Consider the following 21874-nt stretch of genomic DNA (forward strand, 5'->3'; position numbering starts at 1 on the left):
TGACAGCTTCTTTCTTGATAGCTGGCAAAATTTCTCATACCAAGTATACTAATGTAAAAAGCAATGAGTCACAACAATACGTAAACTTCAATAAAACCAGATGTGTTGTCAAGCATCACAGGTGAGACATACACAGCATACCATGAAATTTCTTTCAAAGCTTTGTAGAAAAATAAACTTTCACCACTTAGGAAATATCAAAGCTTTTTAATATTTCCTATAAAGGCCCCAAAATAAGAATTCTTGGATACGACTGCAGAAATTAAGTTTTATCCAGTTGAATGCTGCCAAAAAATAAGACAGTTGTCAATTCCTCACTGACCTGCCTCAAAACAGTAGAAGAAACATTTTAAAGTGGTGACATCATTTACAGAGACAAAACTTCAGTATTTATTTTCTCTTCTCGGTCATAAACCAGCTTGACTATTCCAGGACACAAAGATTCACTAAAGTCTTTTGAATTGTATTTGACTTCTGTACTTTGCAATGCAAAAAACCACCTCATATGATACTTTCTCATTAGGACAAATCCAAGTTTAATTTAAGTTCCAATCAATCCTTCTCATGAAAAACCATCCACAGTTAACCAATGTATTTTCATGATGAACAGATAAGATGCCTTTAGCCTTCTTGACCACATGTTTTCATAGGCTAGGACTTTATCTAACACAAAACTCTGTGGCTTTTACATCTATCATTCAAGATACCTACAATCATTATGTATCACTTCTTCAATTCCTGACTAAGGAAAACTATTCTAAATGAAAAATGTTAATGATGATGATGATAGTATTATAATACCTTTAAGTCTTTCAAATGAAACTGTACTTACTGCTTTAAAATGACATAAAATAAGTATTTTTTACAAAGACAACTTTAAAAATAAAACAGGAAGAAAGTCAAAGAACAAGAAATATTCTACTTTTACTAAGATCATGGACCCCTAAAGCACAGCAATAGATTTCATAGAGTCTACAAATAACCTAAGTGGTAAAAGTTAATGAAAGAACCATTGGGGAGAAAAAGATTATCAAGATATCCCATGCACAGCCAGAAAATACCAGATTTTTTAAAAAGTCCATTGGTAGATCAGAGTACTGACTTCAGAGAAGGAACTTAAGAGCACAGAAATCTTCAACAGCACAATTTTGGAAAGAAAACACTTCAGGGGTAGAAGTAGGTTAAGAGTAATAGAGAAAGGGGCTCCCTGGTGGCTCAGTCAGTTACTTGTCTGCCTTCGGCTCAGGTCATGATTCCAGGGTTCTAGGATGGAGTCCTGCATCGGACTCCCTGCTCGGTGGGGAGCCTGCTTCTCCCCCTTCTTGTGCGCACTCTCTGTCAAATAAATAAATAAAATCTTCGGGGGGGAACAAAAAAGAGAGGACTACTTTGGAAACTATACTGTAAAGGGGAAAACAAAGCAAGAGGGGAAATTTCGAGTCCTGCAAGAACTGCCCCCAAAGTATATAACTCCTCCCCCGGTACAGCCTCTTCTCCAAAAAAGAAAATATCTATGACACTAACAGAGTGCTTTCATGAACCTACCACAAACTATAAAGTAAACCACTGCAAACCACTACCTCTATCCCTACAAATATCTAGACAGTCTTTATCTACTTAAAAAATATATAGTATAAAGGGGACCCTGGGTGGCTCAGTCATTTAGGTGTCTGACTCTTGATCTCAGCTCCGTTCTTGATCTCAAGGTTGTGAGTTCATGCCCTGCACTGGACTCCATGCTGGGCGTGGAGCCTATTTAAAAAAAAAAAGGGCGGGGGCGGGGTTGGGTGGTTCAGTTGGTTAAGCATCTGACTCTTAATTTCAGGTCATGATCTCAGGATCATGGGATGGATCCCTGTGTCAGGCTCTGAGTTAAGCAGGGAGTCTGCCTGGGATTCTCTCTCCTTCTGCACTCCCCACTAGCTCTTCTGCTCTCACTCTCTAAAATAAATACATAAATCTTTATTTATAATATATAAAACTTATACATACTATACTATATAATATATATAAGTTGTAGAGAGTATATATTACACATTATATATATAGTATGAAACAAACTATATATATATATAAAATAAAACAAAAAATGAGAATTACAACAATTCAGTTTATGGAAACTCCCTTCCTCTAAAAAACAATAATACAGCAGAAGGAAACTGAAACATTCCAGACTTAATTAAATGTCCTCAAGCAATTGGGGATATAAAAACAGAAACTCAAAAACTAAAAATAGAAATGGACAATATCCAGAAAGAACTAAGAGTTGATCTCACAAAATGTAAAAAAAAAAAAAAAAAAAAAAAGACAATTATGTAAAAAATGAAGACCACATTACAAGGTGTACAAGGAATAATGGATTCTAATGAAACATAATGAATGTTGAAAAAAAGAAAAATAAGAAAAATGAACCAAATAGAATAAAAAGGAAGTAAACTAAAAGCACTGGTGAGAATATGGTTGAAATGTTAAGGAAGATCCAAGTTTCTCACACTTAAAAATGTATCTAAAAAAGATGCACAAGAGAATGGAACAGAAATAATATTAAAAGTATCATCTCACAAAACTGTCCAGAAATAAAAGATCTGGATCTATGTATTGAAAGAGCTTACTGGATACCAGTGAAAACCAACCCAAAATGACCAACTTCAACACATATCCTATAACACTATTCAGACTTTAAAGGTAAATAAGCTAAAAATAAATAAATAAATAAATAACCTGGCAATAATGGAAGATTATTTAAAAACAAAAAGAAACTCAAAAAAGAATAGGCCAATCAAGGACATATTTATATATAATCAAGCTGTCCCTCAAGTCTCCACATAATAAAGATTTTAGAATAAGCAGCTTTAAGCATGCAATATATTCTATATCACAAGTCATGCTTCAGGAATCAATCTATTCCAAGATGAACTTCATCCACTCATAATATGACTGGGAAAACTTGGGCAAAAAGGCAGAGTGTGAACATTCAAATATTTTTAAATACAGACCTAGGAAATTTAGAGATGGGTTGAAGAATAAGATGTTGTATGATGTAGGCTACATGTTATGAATTTATGTTCTAAAAGAGTAAAAACAGGGAGAGAAGGAAAGAGGAAAGTAAAACAGTTCATTGAAAGTTATATAATAGGTAGGATCATATAATCATCTCCACAGATGCTAAAGAAGCTTTCTGACATAATCCAATTCTTTCCTAACAAAAAACACTTAAGAAAATGGAAATAAAGGGATACTTCCTGTTACATATCCCCAAAAATTAATTTGTTGAAATCCTTCCCACTCCAGGTCATGTGAACATATTTAGAGATAGGGCCTTTATGGAGGTAATTAAGGTTAAATGAGGTCATAAAGGTAAGGTCCTAATCTGACAGGATTAGTGTCCTTGTACAAACAGACCAGAGAAATCACTCCCCACTCTTTCTCTGCCATGTGTGGACACAGAAACACAGTAGCTGTCTGTAAATCCAGGAAGAGAATTCTCCACAGGAATTGAATCCGACACAATGATTTCAGACTTCCAGACTCTAAAGCAGTGAGAAAATAAATATGTTGTTTAAGCTATCCAGTATATGGTACGGCAGCCTGAGCTAATATTTCCATTAAGATCAGGAACAAGGGGCGCCTGGGTGGCTCAGCGGGTTAAGGCCTCTGCCTTAGGCTCAGGTCATGATCCCAGGGTCCTGGGATCGAGCCCCGCATTGGGCTCTCTGCTCAACAGGAAGCCTGCTTCCTCCTCTCTCTCTCTGCCTGCCTCTCTGCCTGCTTGTGATCTCTGTCAAATAAATAAATAAATAAAATCTTAAAAAAAAAAAAAAAAAAAGATCAGGAACAAGAACCATCTCCACTACAAATTAACATAACAATGACTGATAACATTAGCCAATGTAATTAGATAAATCATTCATAGGCACAAGAATTGGAAAAGAAGTAAAACTATCTCTATTTGCAGATGTGATTGTGTACTAGAAATTCCTAGAAAGTGAATGATAAAACTGAATTAAAAAAAAAAAACAGTAAAGTAGGATATAAAATCATCATATAGAAATCAATAGTCTTGGGGTGCCTGGGTGGCTCAGTGGGTTAAGCCTCTGTCTTCAGCTCAGGTCATGATCTCAGGGTCCTGGGATGGAGCCCTGCATCAGGCTCTCTGCTCAGCAGGGAGCCTGCTTCCCCTGCCCCCCCACCTCTCTGCCTACTTGTGATCTGTCAAATAAATAAATAAAATCTTAAAAAAAAAAAGGAAGAAATCAATAGTCTTCATATAATTAGTAACCAGTAAGAGGATACAATGGCAAAACAAAGCCAAAACATTTCCACTTACAACAGCAACAGAGAAGATATTTAGGAATAACTTTAACAAAAAAAAAAGTGTAGAATCTACATGATAAAGTTCAAAACACTCTTGTAAACAACAAAATTAGATTTCAACAAATAGAAAACAGCTCTTGTTCTTGAACAGGATGACTCAACATACCAAAAGACAACTATGAACAATCACAATTAAAAAATTAACAAACATTTTTATGAAGTTGGACAGGCTGATATCTAAACTTCATATGGATCAATAAACAGGTGAGAATAGCCAAGAATACACTAAAAATGAACAACCTTAAAGAGAGAGACACATTAAAACACATTATAAAGCCTCTATCATTTAAATTGTGTGTTTTGATTATGTAAATATTGATCAGTGGAATACAAAAGAAAACCCAGAAATCAAGTATGTACAGAACTTCAGTGTATGATAAAGTCAGTATTTTAAATCAATGAGGCAAAGGTAGACCTTTAAATGCACAGTGTTAGGACAAGTGACTAGTCATATGGAAAAGATACAATTAGATCTACATTTTGTATCATATAAAAGAATATCCCCAAATGGACCAAGAATCTAAATATATAAAAAAAAACGAAGAAAGAAAGAAAGAAAGAAACCACATACATGTACTAGAAGAAAATATAGGTAAATTTATATTTAACTGGGATGTAACGAGAGGCTTTCCAATTAGGATTCAGAATCCAGAAGCAAAAGAATAATAAATTTGCTATACTGGAAAAAACCTTCATGGCAACAAAATTGTATAAACAAGTTCCATAGGGGCTCCCAGGTGGCTCAGTCAGTTGAGTGTCTGCCTTTGGCTCAGGGCATGATCCCGGAGTCACAGTGTTTGGGATCAAGCCCCACATTGGGCTTCCTGCTCAGTGGGGAGTCTGCTTCTCCCTCTGCCCCTCACCCTGCTTGTGCTCCCTCTCTTCTATCTCAAATAAATAAAATTTTAAAATAAGATAGTAACAGAATTCCTAGTACCAAAGGAAAAAAAAAAAGACCAAAAAAACCTGATAGAAAAATGAGCAAATGACACAAAAAGTTATTCTAAAAAAATGAACCTTTGACATACAAAAAAATATGTTCAGCATCACCCATACTAAAAGAAATGCAAATCACAAGTATACTGAGATACCATTTCCCACCTATCAACTGGCAAAACTTAACAAAGCATGATGATGCACATGCTGGCAGGGCTGTGGGGAAACAGGCATTTTTACGCACTGCTAAATGGAAATCCAAGCTGGCACAACCCTTGTAGAGGGGACTCCGGTAATATATATGCATTTATCGTTCGAACCAATAGCTGCATTTCAGGAATTTATTCTGAAGATACACCTCCAAGAAGACAAAAATACACTTGCATGAAGTTACTTGTTCCAGCACTGTACTGGAAGCATCTGTACACAGAAGAGTGGTTAAACAAACTGCAGTACCTCCACACTACGGAGTTCTCTGCAGCTGTAAAAATAATTAAGGGCTACGTCTATGCACTGTTGTTGGAATGATTTCCTTGTTAGGAGGGGGAAAAGCAAAGTAAAAAAGAATATCAATAGCATATTAGATTTGAACTTCGGAACGTCTCTAACAAATCAGATCTTAAAAAAATAATTATAGGGGTGCTTGGGTGGCTCAGTCTGTTAAATGTCTGCCTTTGGCTCAGGTCATGATCTCAGGGTCCTGGGATTGAGCCCTGCTTCAGGCTCTTTGCTCAGCAAGGAGCCTGCTTCTCTCTCTCCCTCTGCCTGCCTCTCTGCCTACTTGCCATTGCTGTCAAATAAATAAATAAAATCTTCAAAGAAAAATAATTGTAACATTAACTCACCAAGAACAATCATTCCTGCTACTACTGAATGCCCGATTCCTCTTAAAATTTTCTGGATTATCTTAACATGTCTTCCTGCAGCTTGAATCAAGACCAAACAAGGTCCACACATTATTTTTGGAAGATATAGCTCTTAAAGTACAATTCCCTCTACTTCTCCCCTTTCTCTTTTTAAAACGCTATTTACAGAGTCTTTATGGTTGATAAAATGTGTTTCTCTAGCTCCTTTATTTCCTGTAAACTGCTAAGGGCCTGATGGGACTGTGGCTCCCCTTTTTTCACTGCTGTTACAAGACTGCTTAGGTGGTACTGTTTACTCCTTACTGCATCACGTGTTTACTACAGTTGCCCTCTGTTAGTGTTACAGTGGTTTCTAGATCCTTAGGCAATCTGAGTCCCTAAAAGCTTATCTGAGACCATATGTTCATAGCAATATACACATGGTAATCAAGCTAACAGATTAATTAAGAGTTGACTGAGAGACAACTGAGGTTATCAATCAGCATCAGAGAAGCTGGCCAGGAATTTGGCCTCTCATAGTCAAGAGGCCAAAAAGTAGAGAAAAGAGGAAGAATTTGACTTGGTATGGAGAAGAGGCCGGCAGACAATGAACACCATGCTTATAGGATAGACACTGGGTTCCAATTATAGTTCTAAAAGATATTTTATACACTTGTACCAATGTTTCCAAATTAACTCACAGAGTATTCAAGATTTATTTTATGATGTTAGTTCACTCAGTCTTAGACATTTTTCCATCTTTAAGCCTAAGGGACTGACTAAGCCAGATTCTCAACATGACTACAAAGCAGATTCTACTGGGAAACCTTTAAAATACAAATCCGGAGGTGTGGGTCCCACCTAATCAATTCTGTTTCAACTGCTCTAGGATGGGGATATAGTATTATTTAAAATATAGTATTATTTAAAATCTTTCCAGGTGACTCTTATATGCAGCCATAATTGAGAATCACTGATCTTAGCTAAGAATAACAGCAGCAGCAGCTAGCGCTAGTAAGCTCGTATTACGTGTTACTGACTGTTCTAAGAACTTTACATGTTACTAATTCATTCCCTATCTTACAAGTGAAAAAGGTCCGGTAACTTGTCCAAAACCATATAGAAGCTAACAGCAGAGTGAGGATTTGATACCAGGCACTCTGGATCCAAAACCTATGCTCTTAATCACCATGATATTCTGTCTCCTATGCGTGAATTATACTTATATTCTGTAACTGCAAATAAAATGATTAGAAAAAAAAACAAAAAAATGAGGGGCGCCTGGGTGGCTCAGTGGGTTAAGCCGCTGCCTTCGGCTCAGGTCATGATCCCAGGTCATGATCCCAGGTCCTGGGTTCGAGCCCCACATCGGGCTTTCTGCTCAGCGGGAAGCCTGCTTCCTCCTCTCTCTCTCTGCCTGCCTCTCTGCCTACTTGTGATTTCTCTCTGTCAAATAAATAAATAAAATCTTTAAAAAAAAAAAAATGAGATACTTAACATCCTCCTTAGAAACAGTGGAGTGGCATCCTGTCGCAAAAGTACCAACAAGCTTATCTGGAGAGTAAATAAATAGATAAGAATCTTCTCTTCCCAAAAGATTCAAATTTGAGATTTCCACACATAATCCACATAAATAGTTTCCTACATATCATTCTATATAGTCTAGTTATTTAATGTAAGTATCAAAAATTGCTTCAGTTTTAAAACTCAGGACAGTAATGTATTACATGTACATTTACAAGAAGATTTCCTACCTATTTCAGTTCTGCTAACTCCAATGCCATTAAAAATTCTCAAGTAATTAAAGTGACAAGAGTCTGAATCTTCAATGTCAAAGTCACCAAATTTGATGCGCACTCTCTCCCCCATCTTTACACGGATCTCCCATTCGCAAACGGTGCTGTTGGGATACGTCTGTGGATAGTTTATGGACGTGAGGGTTCCACTTTCAGGGCCTAGTACAGTATGTCCACATCCATCACCTTAAAAAAAATTAAAAGAATAAATTATAATTACATCTTTAACATTAGAAATAATCAGGATATTTTTTGTGAAAATTTTAAAATATGTATGGCAGCTGTTTTATCCCACCAACACTTTCCTTACACACGATAAAAGGGATGGCAGACTTCTTAGTGTATCTGCTCACAGGAACCAAAAGCAGCCAGATAAGGTCAAAATAATCAATGATTACCCTATGAGTTCAAAGAGCTTTCAAATTTCAATAAATAGAAGAAAATACAGCTTAGCAACAACTTTATATACATAATAAATCTAATCTTTAAAAGAATATCAAGTCATAGTAATTGTTCAAAGTAAATGTAAACTATAAATAAAAGTATGTGATCAGCTTCATCCATTCATCACAAACCCTTCTAAAATCTGTGAGAAGTAGAATAATATCTAAAAACACTTTACACGAAATGCAGATTACTGACCATATTATAGTATTTCAAGGCATTCGGTCTTGAAGGCATTAAGCTATTTTTAATAAAATTTAATTTTATATTCTATTGAAATTTGACTTTTTAGTAGTCCCTCTCCAAAAACCTCACTTTTTCCCTACAGAATGAATGGTGAGAAAAAAATAACAGTTTAATGACTTAGTAAAGATTAGGAAAAATAACCTTCATATCTTGGTAGCAACATTATCTGTTCCAGAATTCCTTCACTGTGGGAACTCAGGGAACTTAATATAGTATTATTTGCATCCTCATTTTATCATAAAATTCGGTGTTTGAGCACCTAGAAGAGGCATGGAATGTTGAGAAGTTTCAGCTGCTGCTCCAACTGTACCATGTAGCATTCCTTAACGATGGGATTCAAATGAATCTCTTTCTAAAAGGAAGATGAAGACATTGTACTAAAATGATAGTATTTTTTTCCCTTCAAAATAGCCATTTATAATCACCTTTGGAATAGTTCAGTACTTAGCACAAAAAACCTCTATCAAAAAGTGGAAGTGCTGAGTTTTTAAAGTCAATATGGATACAGGCAGCTGTAAAAGGATTTTTCTACTATAGTATTATTATTAAGAATAATGCAGTGCTGATACCATTTACTAGAACAGATGAATAAAAGCTTTAAAAGCCTGTGAATAAGAAGTTAATATAGTATTTAGCAAGTAGTTGCAAAATAGTTATTAACTAGATGTATAAGGAACTGAATATGAACCAATGAAAAAGTAATTTCAAACCAGTCTCAAAACTCACTTCAATAAAGGAAAAACTATTTACCTACTTTATGATGACAACACTTCATATCCTTTCCTGGTCAAGAAATTTTATTCTCAAATCCCTACTAGTATTGTTGGCCCACTTTTAAAGGTCAATCCTAGCAATCTGGTTTCCTAAAAAACATCTATAAGGTTCAGCTTTTGAGCAACACTGAACTTTAGCTATCTCCACATCCACTTTCATACTATACACAAAATCTAGGCTCAGCCGTTCAATAATATATAAAGGCACCATGAAATAAACATGTGAATTTTTGTGATACACCCACTCATCTTCGGCAAATATAGAACTTAAACATTATACAACTCAAAAGAAAAAAAATTCAAATTTTCCCCAAAACTATGATGCAAATACCTTGAATACCTCTACTGAATATCATCTAAATTAGAAAAACAGGGATATAAAAACCTTCACTATGAAAATAAACTGTAATATAAATAACTTTTGAATAATATTAAAATTTTTCCTTAGAGAAAAAAACTATCCCCTAAGACAAAGTTTCTAACATTATGAAACTAGTCTGAAACATTCTCTCACTATTGAAAAGATGAAACTGCTTTCTAGAGTGTTTAAATCTTTGAAAAGTAGCCACTGAACAAATAACTCAAAATATAAATGTATTTTCTTTAGTCAATAGAAACTAAAGCAGCTTTTTAAGTGGCTGGAAGTGTAATAGATTTTAGGAAGCCAAAAATTTCCTATTAACAGCTGAATTCATGACTTCGTAATGGCAGACTGTCCCATCTAATGTATTCCCCACAGACTATTTAACTTAAGGTTGCCATTTTAAAATGATTTTTACAAAAAGAGTACAAGCAGTGTTAGGAGTAATTTTTAGATGTCTTTATGCTCGTATTTATGTTTCATGGTCATTAAACACACGAAGTGTTTCTTGCCCTTTCCTCCATAAAGTATAATTTCTACAAGTTAACAAAATAAATACTGACTGCTGAAAAACAGGACTTTTGCATGCATGCTGATGAAGAAAACAATTAAAATGGAGCTGTCTTTTTTCAGTATCTTGTGAGGGGGAGGGCATGAACAGTCCACAAGTAACGTGCCAAGAATGTTCTAAAATATGTGATGGAGCTCAGAGCTTCCTCCCCTAGCAAAAAAGATGATATGCACCAGAAACCAAAGTTAAAAGAAAGTCTCAAATCTACTACGACAATGAACAACTTTGAACGTTTCATACTTCCAAGACTATTCAAGAAGTTTAACCTGACAAGACAAATAGATTAGCTGGCCTGGATAAACACCTACCCCTATGGAGAATATGTTTAAAATATCCCAGTTTGAAAGGGGAGGCTGGGCTTATACATTATCACTAGGCCAGCAGTTTTCAAATGTTTTTCTCAGCTATTCCAAAGTAAGAAATACATTTTACACTGTGATCCTATACATTCCCGCATGTATGATCCCAACCCACTGAAGGGTCCCCACCAGCACTCTGGAAAACACTATACTAGGCATCCTAAGGTCGTAATGTTGAATTCTCTAAGAAGACCTTGTGCTCACTTTTACCCTTAAGTTAGAAAATGTGCTTCCCGGGCGCCTGGGTGGCTCAGTGGGTTAAAGCCTCTGCTTTCCGCTCAGGTCAGATCCCAGGGTCCTGGGATCGGGCCCCCGCATAGGGCTCTCTGCTCAGCAGGGATTCTGCTTTCCTTCCTCTCTCTCTGCCTGCCTCTCTGCCTACTTGTAATCTCTGTCTGTCAAATTAAAAAAAAAAAATTAAAAAAAAATGTGCTTCCAGTTTTTCAATTCTTAAAAGCAAATCCTATTCTGTACCAATACTTAAAATGACAAAGTATTTAAAAGTAAAAGTAAAATCTGGAAAAAAGTCTTTATCAGTTAATCACCTAATACACTTAGACAGTGATGCTCAAATGGGGGAGATGTGGAAGCTCCCACAGGAGCAATTTTACCTCCTACTTGGCAATGTCTGAAGATACTTTGGGTTGGTTGTCACAACTGAGGGGGTGAGCTGGCACCTGGTGGGTGGAAGCCAGGAATGCTGCTAAACATCCTACACTATGCACAGGACAGCCCCCCAGAATAAAGAATGGCCGATGTCAACAGAACTGAAGTTGAGAAGGCTGACCTAGAGCAAAGTCCAGGACACCTCAGACAGAAGATCTGAGTGAGTTCTTAGCCGAGCTTCCTCTGGCCCGAAGGATGACGCTATTCTGTCCACTGCAGGTACAACCCAAGGAATACTTTCCTCCTACGGTCAGCAGTTATACGAAAGAGTCCCACGTCCCAATTTTTAAAACAAGTAAATGGAAGTTGAAGAAAAGAAAATGTCCTTTTTATTAGTCTACATCCCTTGAGTAATTTTTTTTCTGGGTCAACACCCCTTAAAAGTAGGGTTCGAAAAAGGGTGCTAACAGGGTCAGGAATAAGTCTCCAAATTTTCTGCTTAGTTTTGTATGCTGGAAAAAATAATGACTGGTGACCAGGGAACACCACCTACTGTTATTCATTTTCACATGGCAGAATTGACAAAGACAGCGTAACTACGATGGGAAAAATAACTTTCAAAATGGTTATCTGAGTACCAATCCATGTGCCCACACCAGTAACTCCAACATCACCAAATCTTTCTCCTTCTCCACCTCCATCAACACCACCATCACTGTCAGCTTCTCCTTCTCCTCTCCCTCTAAATGGTCTCCACCACAGTATAACTGACCATAAAGGACAGAAGCCTGTTAATGCAATTTCTGAATTTCAGTTTTATTTCAGTGGAGAAGAAACACTGGAATTTGATCTTACTGCTCCTTTGTTTGGCTGCTGATTATCTAGGGGATTACTCATAGAACATGTGTTCACTTCCTCTGAAGAGGCTAAGGTCAGATGTGTTAAGCCAGATACAAATATTGGTATCTTTCCAGGAAAAAAAAAATTTTTTTTAAACTACTTATCCCTAGAGAAAACAGAACATTAAACATTTAAATAACAATGAATTAATACAACAAAGAACATATTCTTATTTTAAACTGCTCTAAACTTCAGATCAAGTGTTTGCTGTTTTTTTAATAAATACATGCTCGTGACACTGATTACCTGTGACACTGCAGCCACCCCCATATTTTAGTCACATAACTAATACATAATAAAAAATTATCTTAATGATTGACTTGTATTAATATAAATACTGCTTGACTTCTAAAAATACTTTAACAGTACCAAACACAAATGCAGAAACTTGCATAAATATGCCACAAATGTAGAGTAACATAACTTCTATTACAATCAATATAAACTAAGAACTAAGAACATTTTTTTTTCCAGTGAGCTTTCAAGAACTTTTTTCATCATTGTCAACAGGTGAGTCTAACTGTATTTCCTCTAAGTAAGTGTCATTTCTGTCACATCTTATAATGTATCTGTGAGATCTTATAATAACCGAAAAAAGGAGGCATTTAGAATAGACAAGTACTCCAAGGATTAACTTGCAAGAATTAATTAATATATCCTATTTCATCTGGCTACAATGAAGATTTTTTTTTTTAAAGATTTTATTTATTTGACAGAGAGAGATCACAAGCAGGCAGAGAGGCAGGCAGAGAGAGAGAGGGGAGGAAGCAGGCTCCCTGTGGAGCAGAGAGCCCCATGCAGGGCTCGATCCCAGGACCCCGAGACCATGAGCCGAAGGCAGAGGCTTTAACCCACTGAGCCACCCAGGTGCCCCTACAATGAAGATTTTTAATGCAGTATTTAGCACTGAGAATTTTTGGACCGAGGTACTATTATCAGTCCCATAAGGTTTTTTAAAGTTGCATCACTACAAATCTCAAATAATTTAAAGTACTACTTTAATTTTGCTCATTTAAAAAAAATACTCCATAAGATGGATATGCTCTGAAAGCCTAAAGAAGGTCACTGTGGCAATTTTTAGAAAAAGAAATAGTTCCCAGCTTCATTCTTTTTTAAGCTCAAACAATTCTCTGTATGTGTGGTAATTTACAAAATTGAATTACATGAAGGAATGTGAGATGTATGAATCCTCTTTAACCTCCACCAAACACAGTCCCTACTTAGAACATAGTGGTTAAGCAAGTGAGCTCTGGAGTCACAGAATGAATTTAAATGACCTATCCACCATTCACTGTGACCTTCAGGAAGTTATTTATCTCTGCTAAACCCCAGCTTTGTAAAATGGGTATACTAACAACCAAACACATAGGGTAAAAATTAAATGAGATATTATATAAAAACACCTAGTACTGAGTGCCTAGCCTGTAATAACATGCTCAATAAACTCTCTTTGTTTGAGGATACTACTACAGTCCTAAAAGACCAGAAAGGCTTTTGCCCATCATCTGTAGATACAGGGCATCTGGCCACAACCTAAAGTAACGTAACAATGGTCCAGTGGAAATTTACATTAGCTTTCAGGTTTCAAGTGCACTATCTTGTGAAAAGTACAAATCTATGAGAAAGTAATTCTCACTCATCTTCTCCCTGATGACTTCTACTTTCAGTAACTCTCTCAGAAGCACAACCTGGAGTTAATTTTTTGCCATTGTTAGAAACACTTCTATCCACCTGTGAAAACTCAAAAACTTTAAAGTCTCAATCTGCTGGTCAGTCTCCTGACCTTTCAAGGGTCTTACACCCACGTACTTTCTGTGAATTTGACTTCTTTCTTTTCTCCCCATCTGCTAATCTTATCCTGGCCTCATGTCTTTCCTGCCCAGACTGGACCTCGCATCCAGTATTAAGTACCTCTTCCTGACACCTTTACTTCCTCGCCACCGTGTCCTTCCTAAGTTTCTGCCTGTCAAACCCTCAACCCTGGATCATATGATTTCTCTCGGCCAAGGAGCTGAGCACTACTGAGGAAAAAAAAAAAAATCACAAAGTCCAAGGGGGACAGGTGTCATTGGACTGGAACATGGGTTCCAGTCTCAGATGGGCACTCAAAGCCACTCAGTATTCTCTTTCAGTGGTTCTCAGATTTTGCCAACATTAGAATCACCTAAGGGCTAATTAAAGGTTCTCAGGCCCCCCTCTCTATCTCGACAGATTCTAATATACAGGTCAGAAAAATTATCTTACACTTGGAAATTGGTTTAAAAAAAAAAAAAAGTGAGCACCACATCTTTTAAATGTCACAGAAGCCAGAAGCTGCCCAAGGATTATAGAGCAAAGTATTAGTTGGACTTGCTATTTATCTCTGCTTAAGGGTCCCAGTTTTAGTTACATGATAACATTTAGCTTGTTGTCTGGTAGAAAGGCAGATCACTTTTGTACAGTTGAAAAGATAATCCCAAAGGTTACTGTTTATGACCCTATTGGCCCATCAACCAGCTTCAGCCATCTAATCTAGCAATTATATCCTAAGATGATAAACTCCTAGTTTCTCAAATATTCTCTGGACAGGATTTAACATCTTACTGGTTCCCTCATTAATGAATGAATTGAATAAAATCTTTGATATATGGTCATTTTACATTTGCAAGGCAGGTATAATTTTGCCTCTTTTGCAAATTATAATCAGTAAAATAGCTCTACAGTACAGCCTCGGTTTTACACTTTAACAAATCATCACAAATATTAACAACAGCAACAAAATACCACAAAATCTCTTTACACCAGTGTCCCCTGATAGCTACCATCTTCTTGCTCACTTTTCCTTTCTTTTATAGAGAAATTTCTTCTATTCTCCATAACAGACATTTTACTTTGGCTCCTATTCTAAGTCTCAATGCACTGCTACGGGTCGGATCCCTTCCAAAAAGATATGATTAAGTCCTAATTTCTGGTACCAGTGAATATAATCTTAACTGGAAACAATGTTTTAGCAGATGTCATCAAGTTAAAATGAGGTCATACTGGATTAAGGGGGACCCTAATCCAAGGACTGGTGTCCTTATAAAAAGAGGACAGTCTGGACACAGACACAGGAAGGACACTACATTAAAGAGGCAGAGGTGGGAATGATGCAAAGGAACTCTGAAGATCAAAACTGCCAAAAGTTAGGAAAAGGCAAGGAAAGATCGTCCCCCCAGCATCTTCAGACAGAGAGTATGGCCCTGCTGATACCACAATTTCAGAATTCCAGCTTCCAGAACTATAAAACAGTGAAGTTCTATCATTTTAAGCACCTGAATTTGTGGTAATTTGTTAGGGCAGCCCTAGGGAACACAGACCTACCTCACCAATAAAACTATTCACTAGGGCACCTGGGTGGCTCAGTGGGTTAAGCCGCTGCCTTCGGCTCAGGTCATGATCTTGGGGTCTTGGGATCGAGCCCCGCATCGGGCTCTCTGCTTCCTCCTCTCTCTCTCTGCCTGCCTCTCTGCCTGCTTGTGATCTCTCTCTGTCAAATAAATAAATAAAATATTAAAAAAAAAACAAAAAAAACAAAAAAACTATTCACTAAAGCAGCCAGTTTCCAAGCCGCCAAAAGTCCAAGGATACTTTTGCATCCTTATCATTTATGACCTTTCTATATTATCTGGCTTTGCTGACCCTTCCTTCCCTCCCACCATCCTTCCTTCCTTTTTATCTTCTCTCCCTCCTTCTTAAAATTCTTCTTCCCTGGCTCAGTTCTTTATTTTTTTACTTATGTTAGTCACCATACAGTATGTCACTAGTTTTTGATGAAGCGTTCCAAGATTCATTGTTTGCGTATAACACCCAATGCTCCATGCAGTACGTGCCCTCCTTAATACCCATCATTGGGCCAACCCATTCCCTCACCCTCCTCCCCTCTAAAACCCTGTTTGTTTCCTAGAGTCCATAGTCTCTCATGGTTCATCCCCACCCCGATTTTCGCCCCCCCTTCATTTTTCCCTTCCTTCTCCTAATGTCCTTCATGCTATTCCTTATGTTCCACAAACAAGTGAAACCATAATTGACTTTCTCTGTTTGACTTATTTCACTTAACATAATCTCCTCCAGTCCCATCCATGTTGATGCAAAAGTTGGGTAGTCATCCTTTCTGATGGCTGAGTAATATTCCATTGCATATACGGACCACATCTTTATCCATTTGTCTGCTGAAGGGCATCTCAGCTCTTTCCACAGTTTGGCTATTGTGGACATTGCTATGAACACTGGGGTGCATATGGCCCTTCTTTTCACTACATCTTATCTTTGGGGTAAATACCCAGTAGTGTAATTGCTGGGTCATAGGGTAGCTCTATTTTTAATCTTTTGAGGAACCTCCACACTGTTTTCCAAAGTGGCTGTACCAACTTACATTCCCACCAACAGTGTAAGAGGGTTACCCATTCTTCACAACCTCTCCAACATTTGTTGTTTCTTGCCTTGTCAACTGTTGCCATTCTAAGTGGTGTAATATGGTATGTCAGTGTGCTTTTGATTTGAATTTCCCTGATGGCTAACGATGATCAACTTTTTCCAAGTGTCTGTTAGCCACTTGTATGTCTTCTTTTAAGAAATGTCTGTTCATGTCTTTTGCCCATTTCTTGACTAGCTTATTTGTTTTTTGGGTGCTAAGTTTAAGAAGTTCTTTATAGATCTTGGGTATCAGCCCTTTTTCTGCAGTATCATCTGCAAATATCTTCTCCCATTCCGTGGGTTGCCTCTTCGTTTTGCTGACTGTTTCCTTTGCTGTTCAGAACTTTTTATCTCGATGAAGTCCCAAAAGTTCATTTTCGCTTTTGTTTCCCTTGTCTTTGAAGACATATCTTGAAAGAAGTTGCTGTGGCCATTGTCAAAGAGGTTACTGCCTATGTTCTCCTCTAGGATTTTGATGGATTCCTGTCTCACATTGAGGACTTTCAACCATTTTGAGTTTATCTTTGTGTATGGTGTAAGAGAATGGTCAAGTTTCATTCTTCTGTATATAGGTGTCCAATTTTCCCAGCACCATTTATTGAAGAGACTATATTTTAACCATTGGATATTTTTTCCTGCTTTGTTGAAGATTAGTTGACTACAGAATTGAGGGTCCATATCTGGGCTCTCTATTTTGTTCCATTGATCTATGTGTCTGTTTTTGTGCCAGTACCATGCTATGCTGGTGATCACAGCTTTGTAATATAGCTTGAAATCGGGCAATTGGATGGCCCCAGCTTTTTCTTTTTCAACATTTCCTTGTCAATTTGGGGGGTGTCTTTCTGATTTTTAGGATTTTCTGTTCCAGTACTTTGGAAAATGCCATTGGTATTTTGACAGGTATGACACTGAAAGTGTAGATTGCTCTGGGCACAAAGATATTTTAACAATGTTTATTCTTCTGATCCATGAACATGGAATGTTTTTTCATCTTTTTGTGTCTTCAATTTCTTTCATGAATGTTCTGTAGTCCCTAGAGTATAGATTTTTTACCTCTTTGGTTAGGTTTATTCCAAGGTATCTTATGGTTTTTGGTGCTATTGTAAATGGAATCGATTCTCTAATTTCTTTTTTTGATAGTTACATTGTTAGTGTATAAGAAAGCAACTGATTTCTGTGCATTGATTTTGTATCCTGCCACATTACCAAACTGCTGTATGAGTTCTAGTAATCTGGGGTGGACTCCTTTGGGTTTTCCACATAAAGTATCATGTCATCTGTGAAGAGAGAGTTTAACTTCTTCTTTGCCAATCTGAATACCTTTTATTTCTTACTGCTGTCTGATTGCTGTTGCTAGGACTTCTAGTACTATGCTGAATAATAGTGGCAAGAGTGGGCATACTTGTCAAGTTCCTGATCTTAAGGGAAAGGCTCTCAGCTTTTCCCCATTGAGAATGTTATTTGCTGTGGGTTTTTCAGATGGATTTTATGAAATTCCCTCTATCCCTATACTCTGAAGAGTTTTAATCAGGAAAGGATGAAGTATTTTGTCAAATTTTTTTTCTGCATTGAGAGAGCCATATGGTTCTTCTCTCTCCTCTTATATGTTCTATCACACTGACTGATTTGCATTGCAGGGATGAATCCCAGTTGGTCGCGGTGGATAATCCCTTTACTGAACTGTTGGAGCCTATTAGCTAGGATCTTGTTGAGAATTTTGGTATCCATATTCATCAAGGACATTGGTCTGAAATTCTCCTTTTTGATGGGGTCTTTGCCTGGTTTGGGATCAAGGAAATGCTGGTCTCACAGAATGAGTCTGGAAGTTTTCCTTCTATTTTTTGAAACAGCTTCAAGAGAATAGGTAGAAGAAATAATTTTTTCTTTGAATGTTCAGTGGAATTCCTCAGGGAATCCATCAGGTACTGGACTCTTATTTTTTGGGAAGTTTTTGATCACTGCTTCAATCTCATTACTGGTTATTGGTATATTCAGGTTTTCAATTTCTTCTTGTTTCAGTCTTGGTAGTTTATAGGTTTCCAGGAATGCGCCCATTTCTTCCAGGTTGTTTAATTTACTGGCATATAGTTGTTGATAATAATTTCTGATAATTGTTCTATTTCCTTGGTATTAGTCGTGATCTCTCCCATTTCATTCATTATTTTATTAATTTGGGTCCTTTCTCTTTTCTTCTGGTAAGTCTGACCAGTGGTTTATCAATCTTATTCTTTCAAAGAACCACCTCTAGTTTCATTGATGTGTTCTACTATATTTCTGGTTTCTAATTCATTGACCTCTGCTCTTATTTCCCTTCTCATGGGTGTGTCAGGCTTAATTTGTTGTTGATTCTCCAGTTCTTGAAGGTGTAAAGATAGCATATTCTGGATTTTTCCATTTTTTTGGGTGAGGCTTGGATGGCTATGTATTTCCCCCTTAGAACCACCTCTGCCGTATCCCATAGGTTTTGGGCCAATGTGTTTTTATTCTCATTGGTTTCTGTTTAAGTTCTTCTTTGATTTCCTGGTTGACCCAAACATCCTCGAGAAGGATGGTCTTTAGCTTCCAAGTTTTGAATTTTTTTTTTTTGTTTAAGGATTTTATTTATTTATTTAACAGAGAGAAATCACAAGTAAGCAGAGAGGCAGGCAGAGAGAGAGGAGGAAGCAGGCTCCCTGCTGAGCAGAAAGCCCAATGTGGGGCTCGAACCCAGGACCTGGGATCATGACCTGAGCCAAAGGCAGCGGCTTAACCCACTGAGCCACCCAGGCGCCCCCCAAGTTTTGAATTTTTAAAAAAGATTTTATTTATTTATTTATTCTACAATAAATAGAAAGATAGCGCAAGTAGGCAGAGTGGCAAGAAGAGGGAGAGGGAGAAGCAGGCTCTCTGCTGAACAGGAAGCCCAATGTGGGGCTCGATCCCAGGACCCTGGGAACATGACCTGATGTGAAGGCAACCGCTTAACCAACTGAGCCACCCAGATGCCTCCCACTCCCCAGTGTTTGAATTTCTTCCAAACTCTTTCTTGTGACTGAGTTCCAGTTTCAATGCACTGCGGTCTGAGAATATGCAGAGAATAATCTCAATCTTTTGGTATTGGTTGAGACCTGATTTGTGACCCAGTATGTGGTCTATTCTGGAGAAAGTTCCACGTGTGTTCAAGAAGAATGAGTATTCTGTTGTTTTAGGGTAGAATATTCTGTATCTATCTATGAGGTCCACCTGATCCAGTGTGTCAAAGCTCTTGTTTCTTTGTTGATTTTTTGCTTAGATGATCTGTCTAATGCTGAGAGTGGAGTGTTGAGGTCTCCTACGATTAATGTATTATTATCAATAAGTCCCTTTATTTTGGTTAACAGTTGGCTTATGTAGTTGGCTGCTCCCATGGTGGAGGCATAAACATGAACAATCCTTAGATCTTCTTGATGGACAGAGCCTTTAAGAATGATATAGTGCCCTTCTGTATCTCTAACTACAGTCTTTAGCTCAAAATCTAATTTGTCTGATATGAGAATTGCTACCCCAGGTTTCTTTTGAGGTCTGTTGGCATGAAAGTTGGTTCTCTAACCCTTCACTTTTAGTCTGGATGTATCTTTATGTTCAAAATGAGTCTCATATAGACAGTATATGGATGGGTCCTGTCTTTTTGTCCAATCTGCAACCCTGTGCCCGTTTTATGGTAGCATTTAAGCCATTCAGGTTGAGAGTGATTTTTGAATGATATGATATTATTGTCATGTTGCCTGTGAAGCCCTTGTTTCTATAGATGGTCTCTTTAAATTTCTATTCTCTATCACTCTTGGCATCTTTCTGTTTTTATAGAACTCTCCTTCATATTTCTTGCAGAGCCAGCTTAGTCACAAATTCTTTCAGTTTCTGCCAGTCATGGAAGCTCTTTCTCTCTCCATCCATGAACATGGATAGCCTTGCTGGATAAAGTATTCTTGGCTGCATGTTCTTCTCATTTAGTACCCTGAATAGGTCTTCCCAGCCCTTTCTGGCTTGCCAGGTCTCTGTGGACAGATATGATGTTAATCTGATGTTCTTCCATCTGTATGTAAGGACTCTCCTGCCCTTAACTGCCCTTAAGATGGTTTCCTTGGTTCTAAGTTTTGTGAGTTTTACTACTACATGCCAGGGTGTTGGTCTGGTCTCCTTGATCTTGGAAGGAGTCCTCTCTGCTCTAGGATACAAATGCCTGTTTCATTTTCCAGATTAGGGACGTCCTCAGCTAAGATCCACTCAAATATATCTTCTAGACCCCTCTCTTTCTCCACCCACTCAGGGATCCCAATAATTCTGACACTGGAAGGTTTCATGGCATCATTTATTTCTCTATGCTGTTTTCATGGATTTTAAGCTGGCTGTTCCAGGCCTCCTCCTGTTTCTTCTTTTCTATCAGTTTGTCTCCTAGATCACTAACTCGATCTTCTGCCTCATTTACCCAGCTGTTAAAGTATCTAGGTTAGATTGGATCTCATTGACAGAACGTTTAAGTTCTGCCAAATCAGCTCTCGTTTCTGCCTTTAGAGAATCTATGTTGTATTTACTGGTTTTCTTTATCCTAGCTATTATCTGCATAACTGTTACCCTGAAGTCTATTCCCAACATCTTGCTTATATCCATATCCATTAGTTTTGTGGCAGAGGTCACAATCTCTGAATCTTCCCTATGTTGGGGGTTCCTCCTCTTAGTCATTCTGTTGAGCGGTGATTGAGGGAATGTATGGAGTCTAAGTTATTGACCACAACCCAAGCAAGATGCACCTGTTTTATAGGGACCTTAGGGTTGTCGGCCTCTTGTTCTTCCTGCCTGTCTTCTGGGGGAGGGGCTGCCACATTGTTACTCAGGCAACTCTGTTTGGGCAGAGTTGCCCTTCCCCCGGGTGGGGGTGGGTATGGGCTCAGTGAAAACTGGTTTTTTGGAGCTTTTGTTCTCTGGTGACTTTTCCTGGCAGCTTTCCAAGTCTCTTCTGAGAGTCAGAGCAGAAGTGACCACATCTAAACCTCTGTCTCAGAACAGAGATTGTAGTCTGTTTTTCAGTGAGCTCTCCAGACCACACTGTCTCGTTTCTGTCTGTGCTTCTAAAAACTGCAGTCCTGGGTTGTGCATCCCACAACAGCACTCCCAGCCCTCACTTCCAGGTCCAGGCACATCTCTACCCTTTGTGATTTTTAAATCGCCAGCCACCCCCAGTTCACATGCAGGGCCCTAAACTCCTTTAGGGGG

At 37.8% G+C, this 21874-nt stretch overlaps 1 protein-coding gene across 2 annotated transcripts in view; it reads right to left on the minus strand.

Moving 5' to 3' along the window:
- The window catches only part of DCBLD2 (discoidin, CUB and LCCL domain containing 2), a 95564-nt gene that overhangs the window by 63706 nt on the left and 9984 nt on the right, over positions 1 to 21874 (minus strand). Inside the window, exon 2 of one of the 2 annotated variants that reach the window (XM_047722852.1) lies at positions 7910 to 8137. The exons of the other annotated variant lie outside the window; for it this stretch is intronic. Within the exon in view, the coding sequence (XP_047578808.1) occupies positions 7910 to 8137 (228 nt within the window). The remainder of the gene's footprint in view (positions 1 to 7909; positions 8138 to 21874) is intronic. 2 annotated transcript variants of the gene reach the window in all.

This window comes from Lutra lutra, chromosome 1 (genome assembly GCF_902655055.1).
Source record: "Lutra lutra chromosome 1, mLutLut1.2, whole genome shotgun sequence".
In the NCBI taxonomy this organism is placed as follows: domain Eukaryota; kingdom Metazoa; phylum Chordata; class Mammalia; order Carnivora; family Mustelidae; genus Lutra; species Lutra lutra.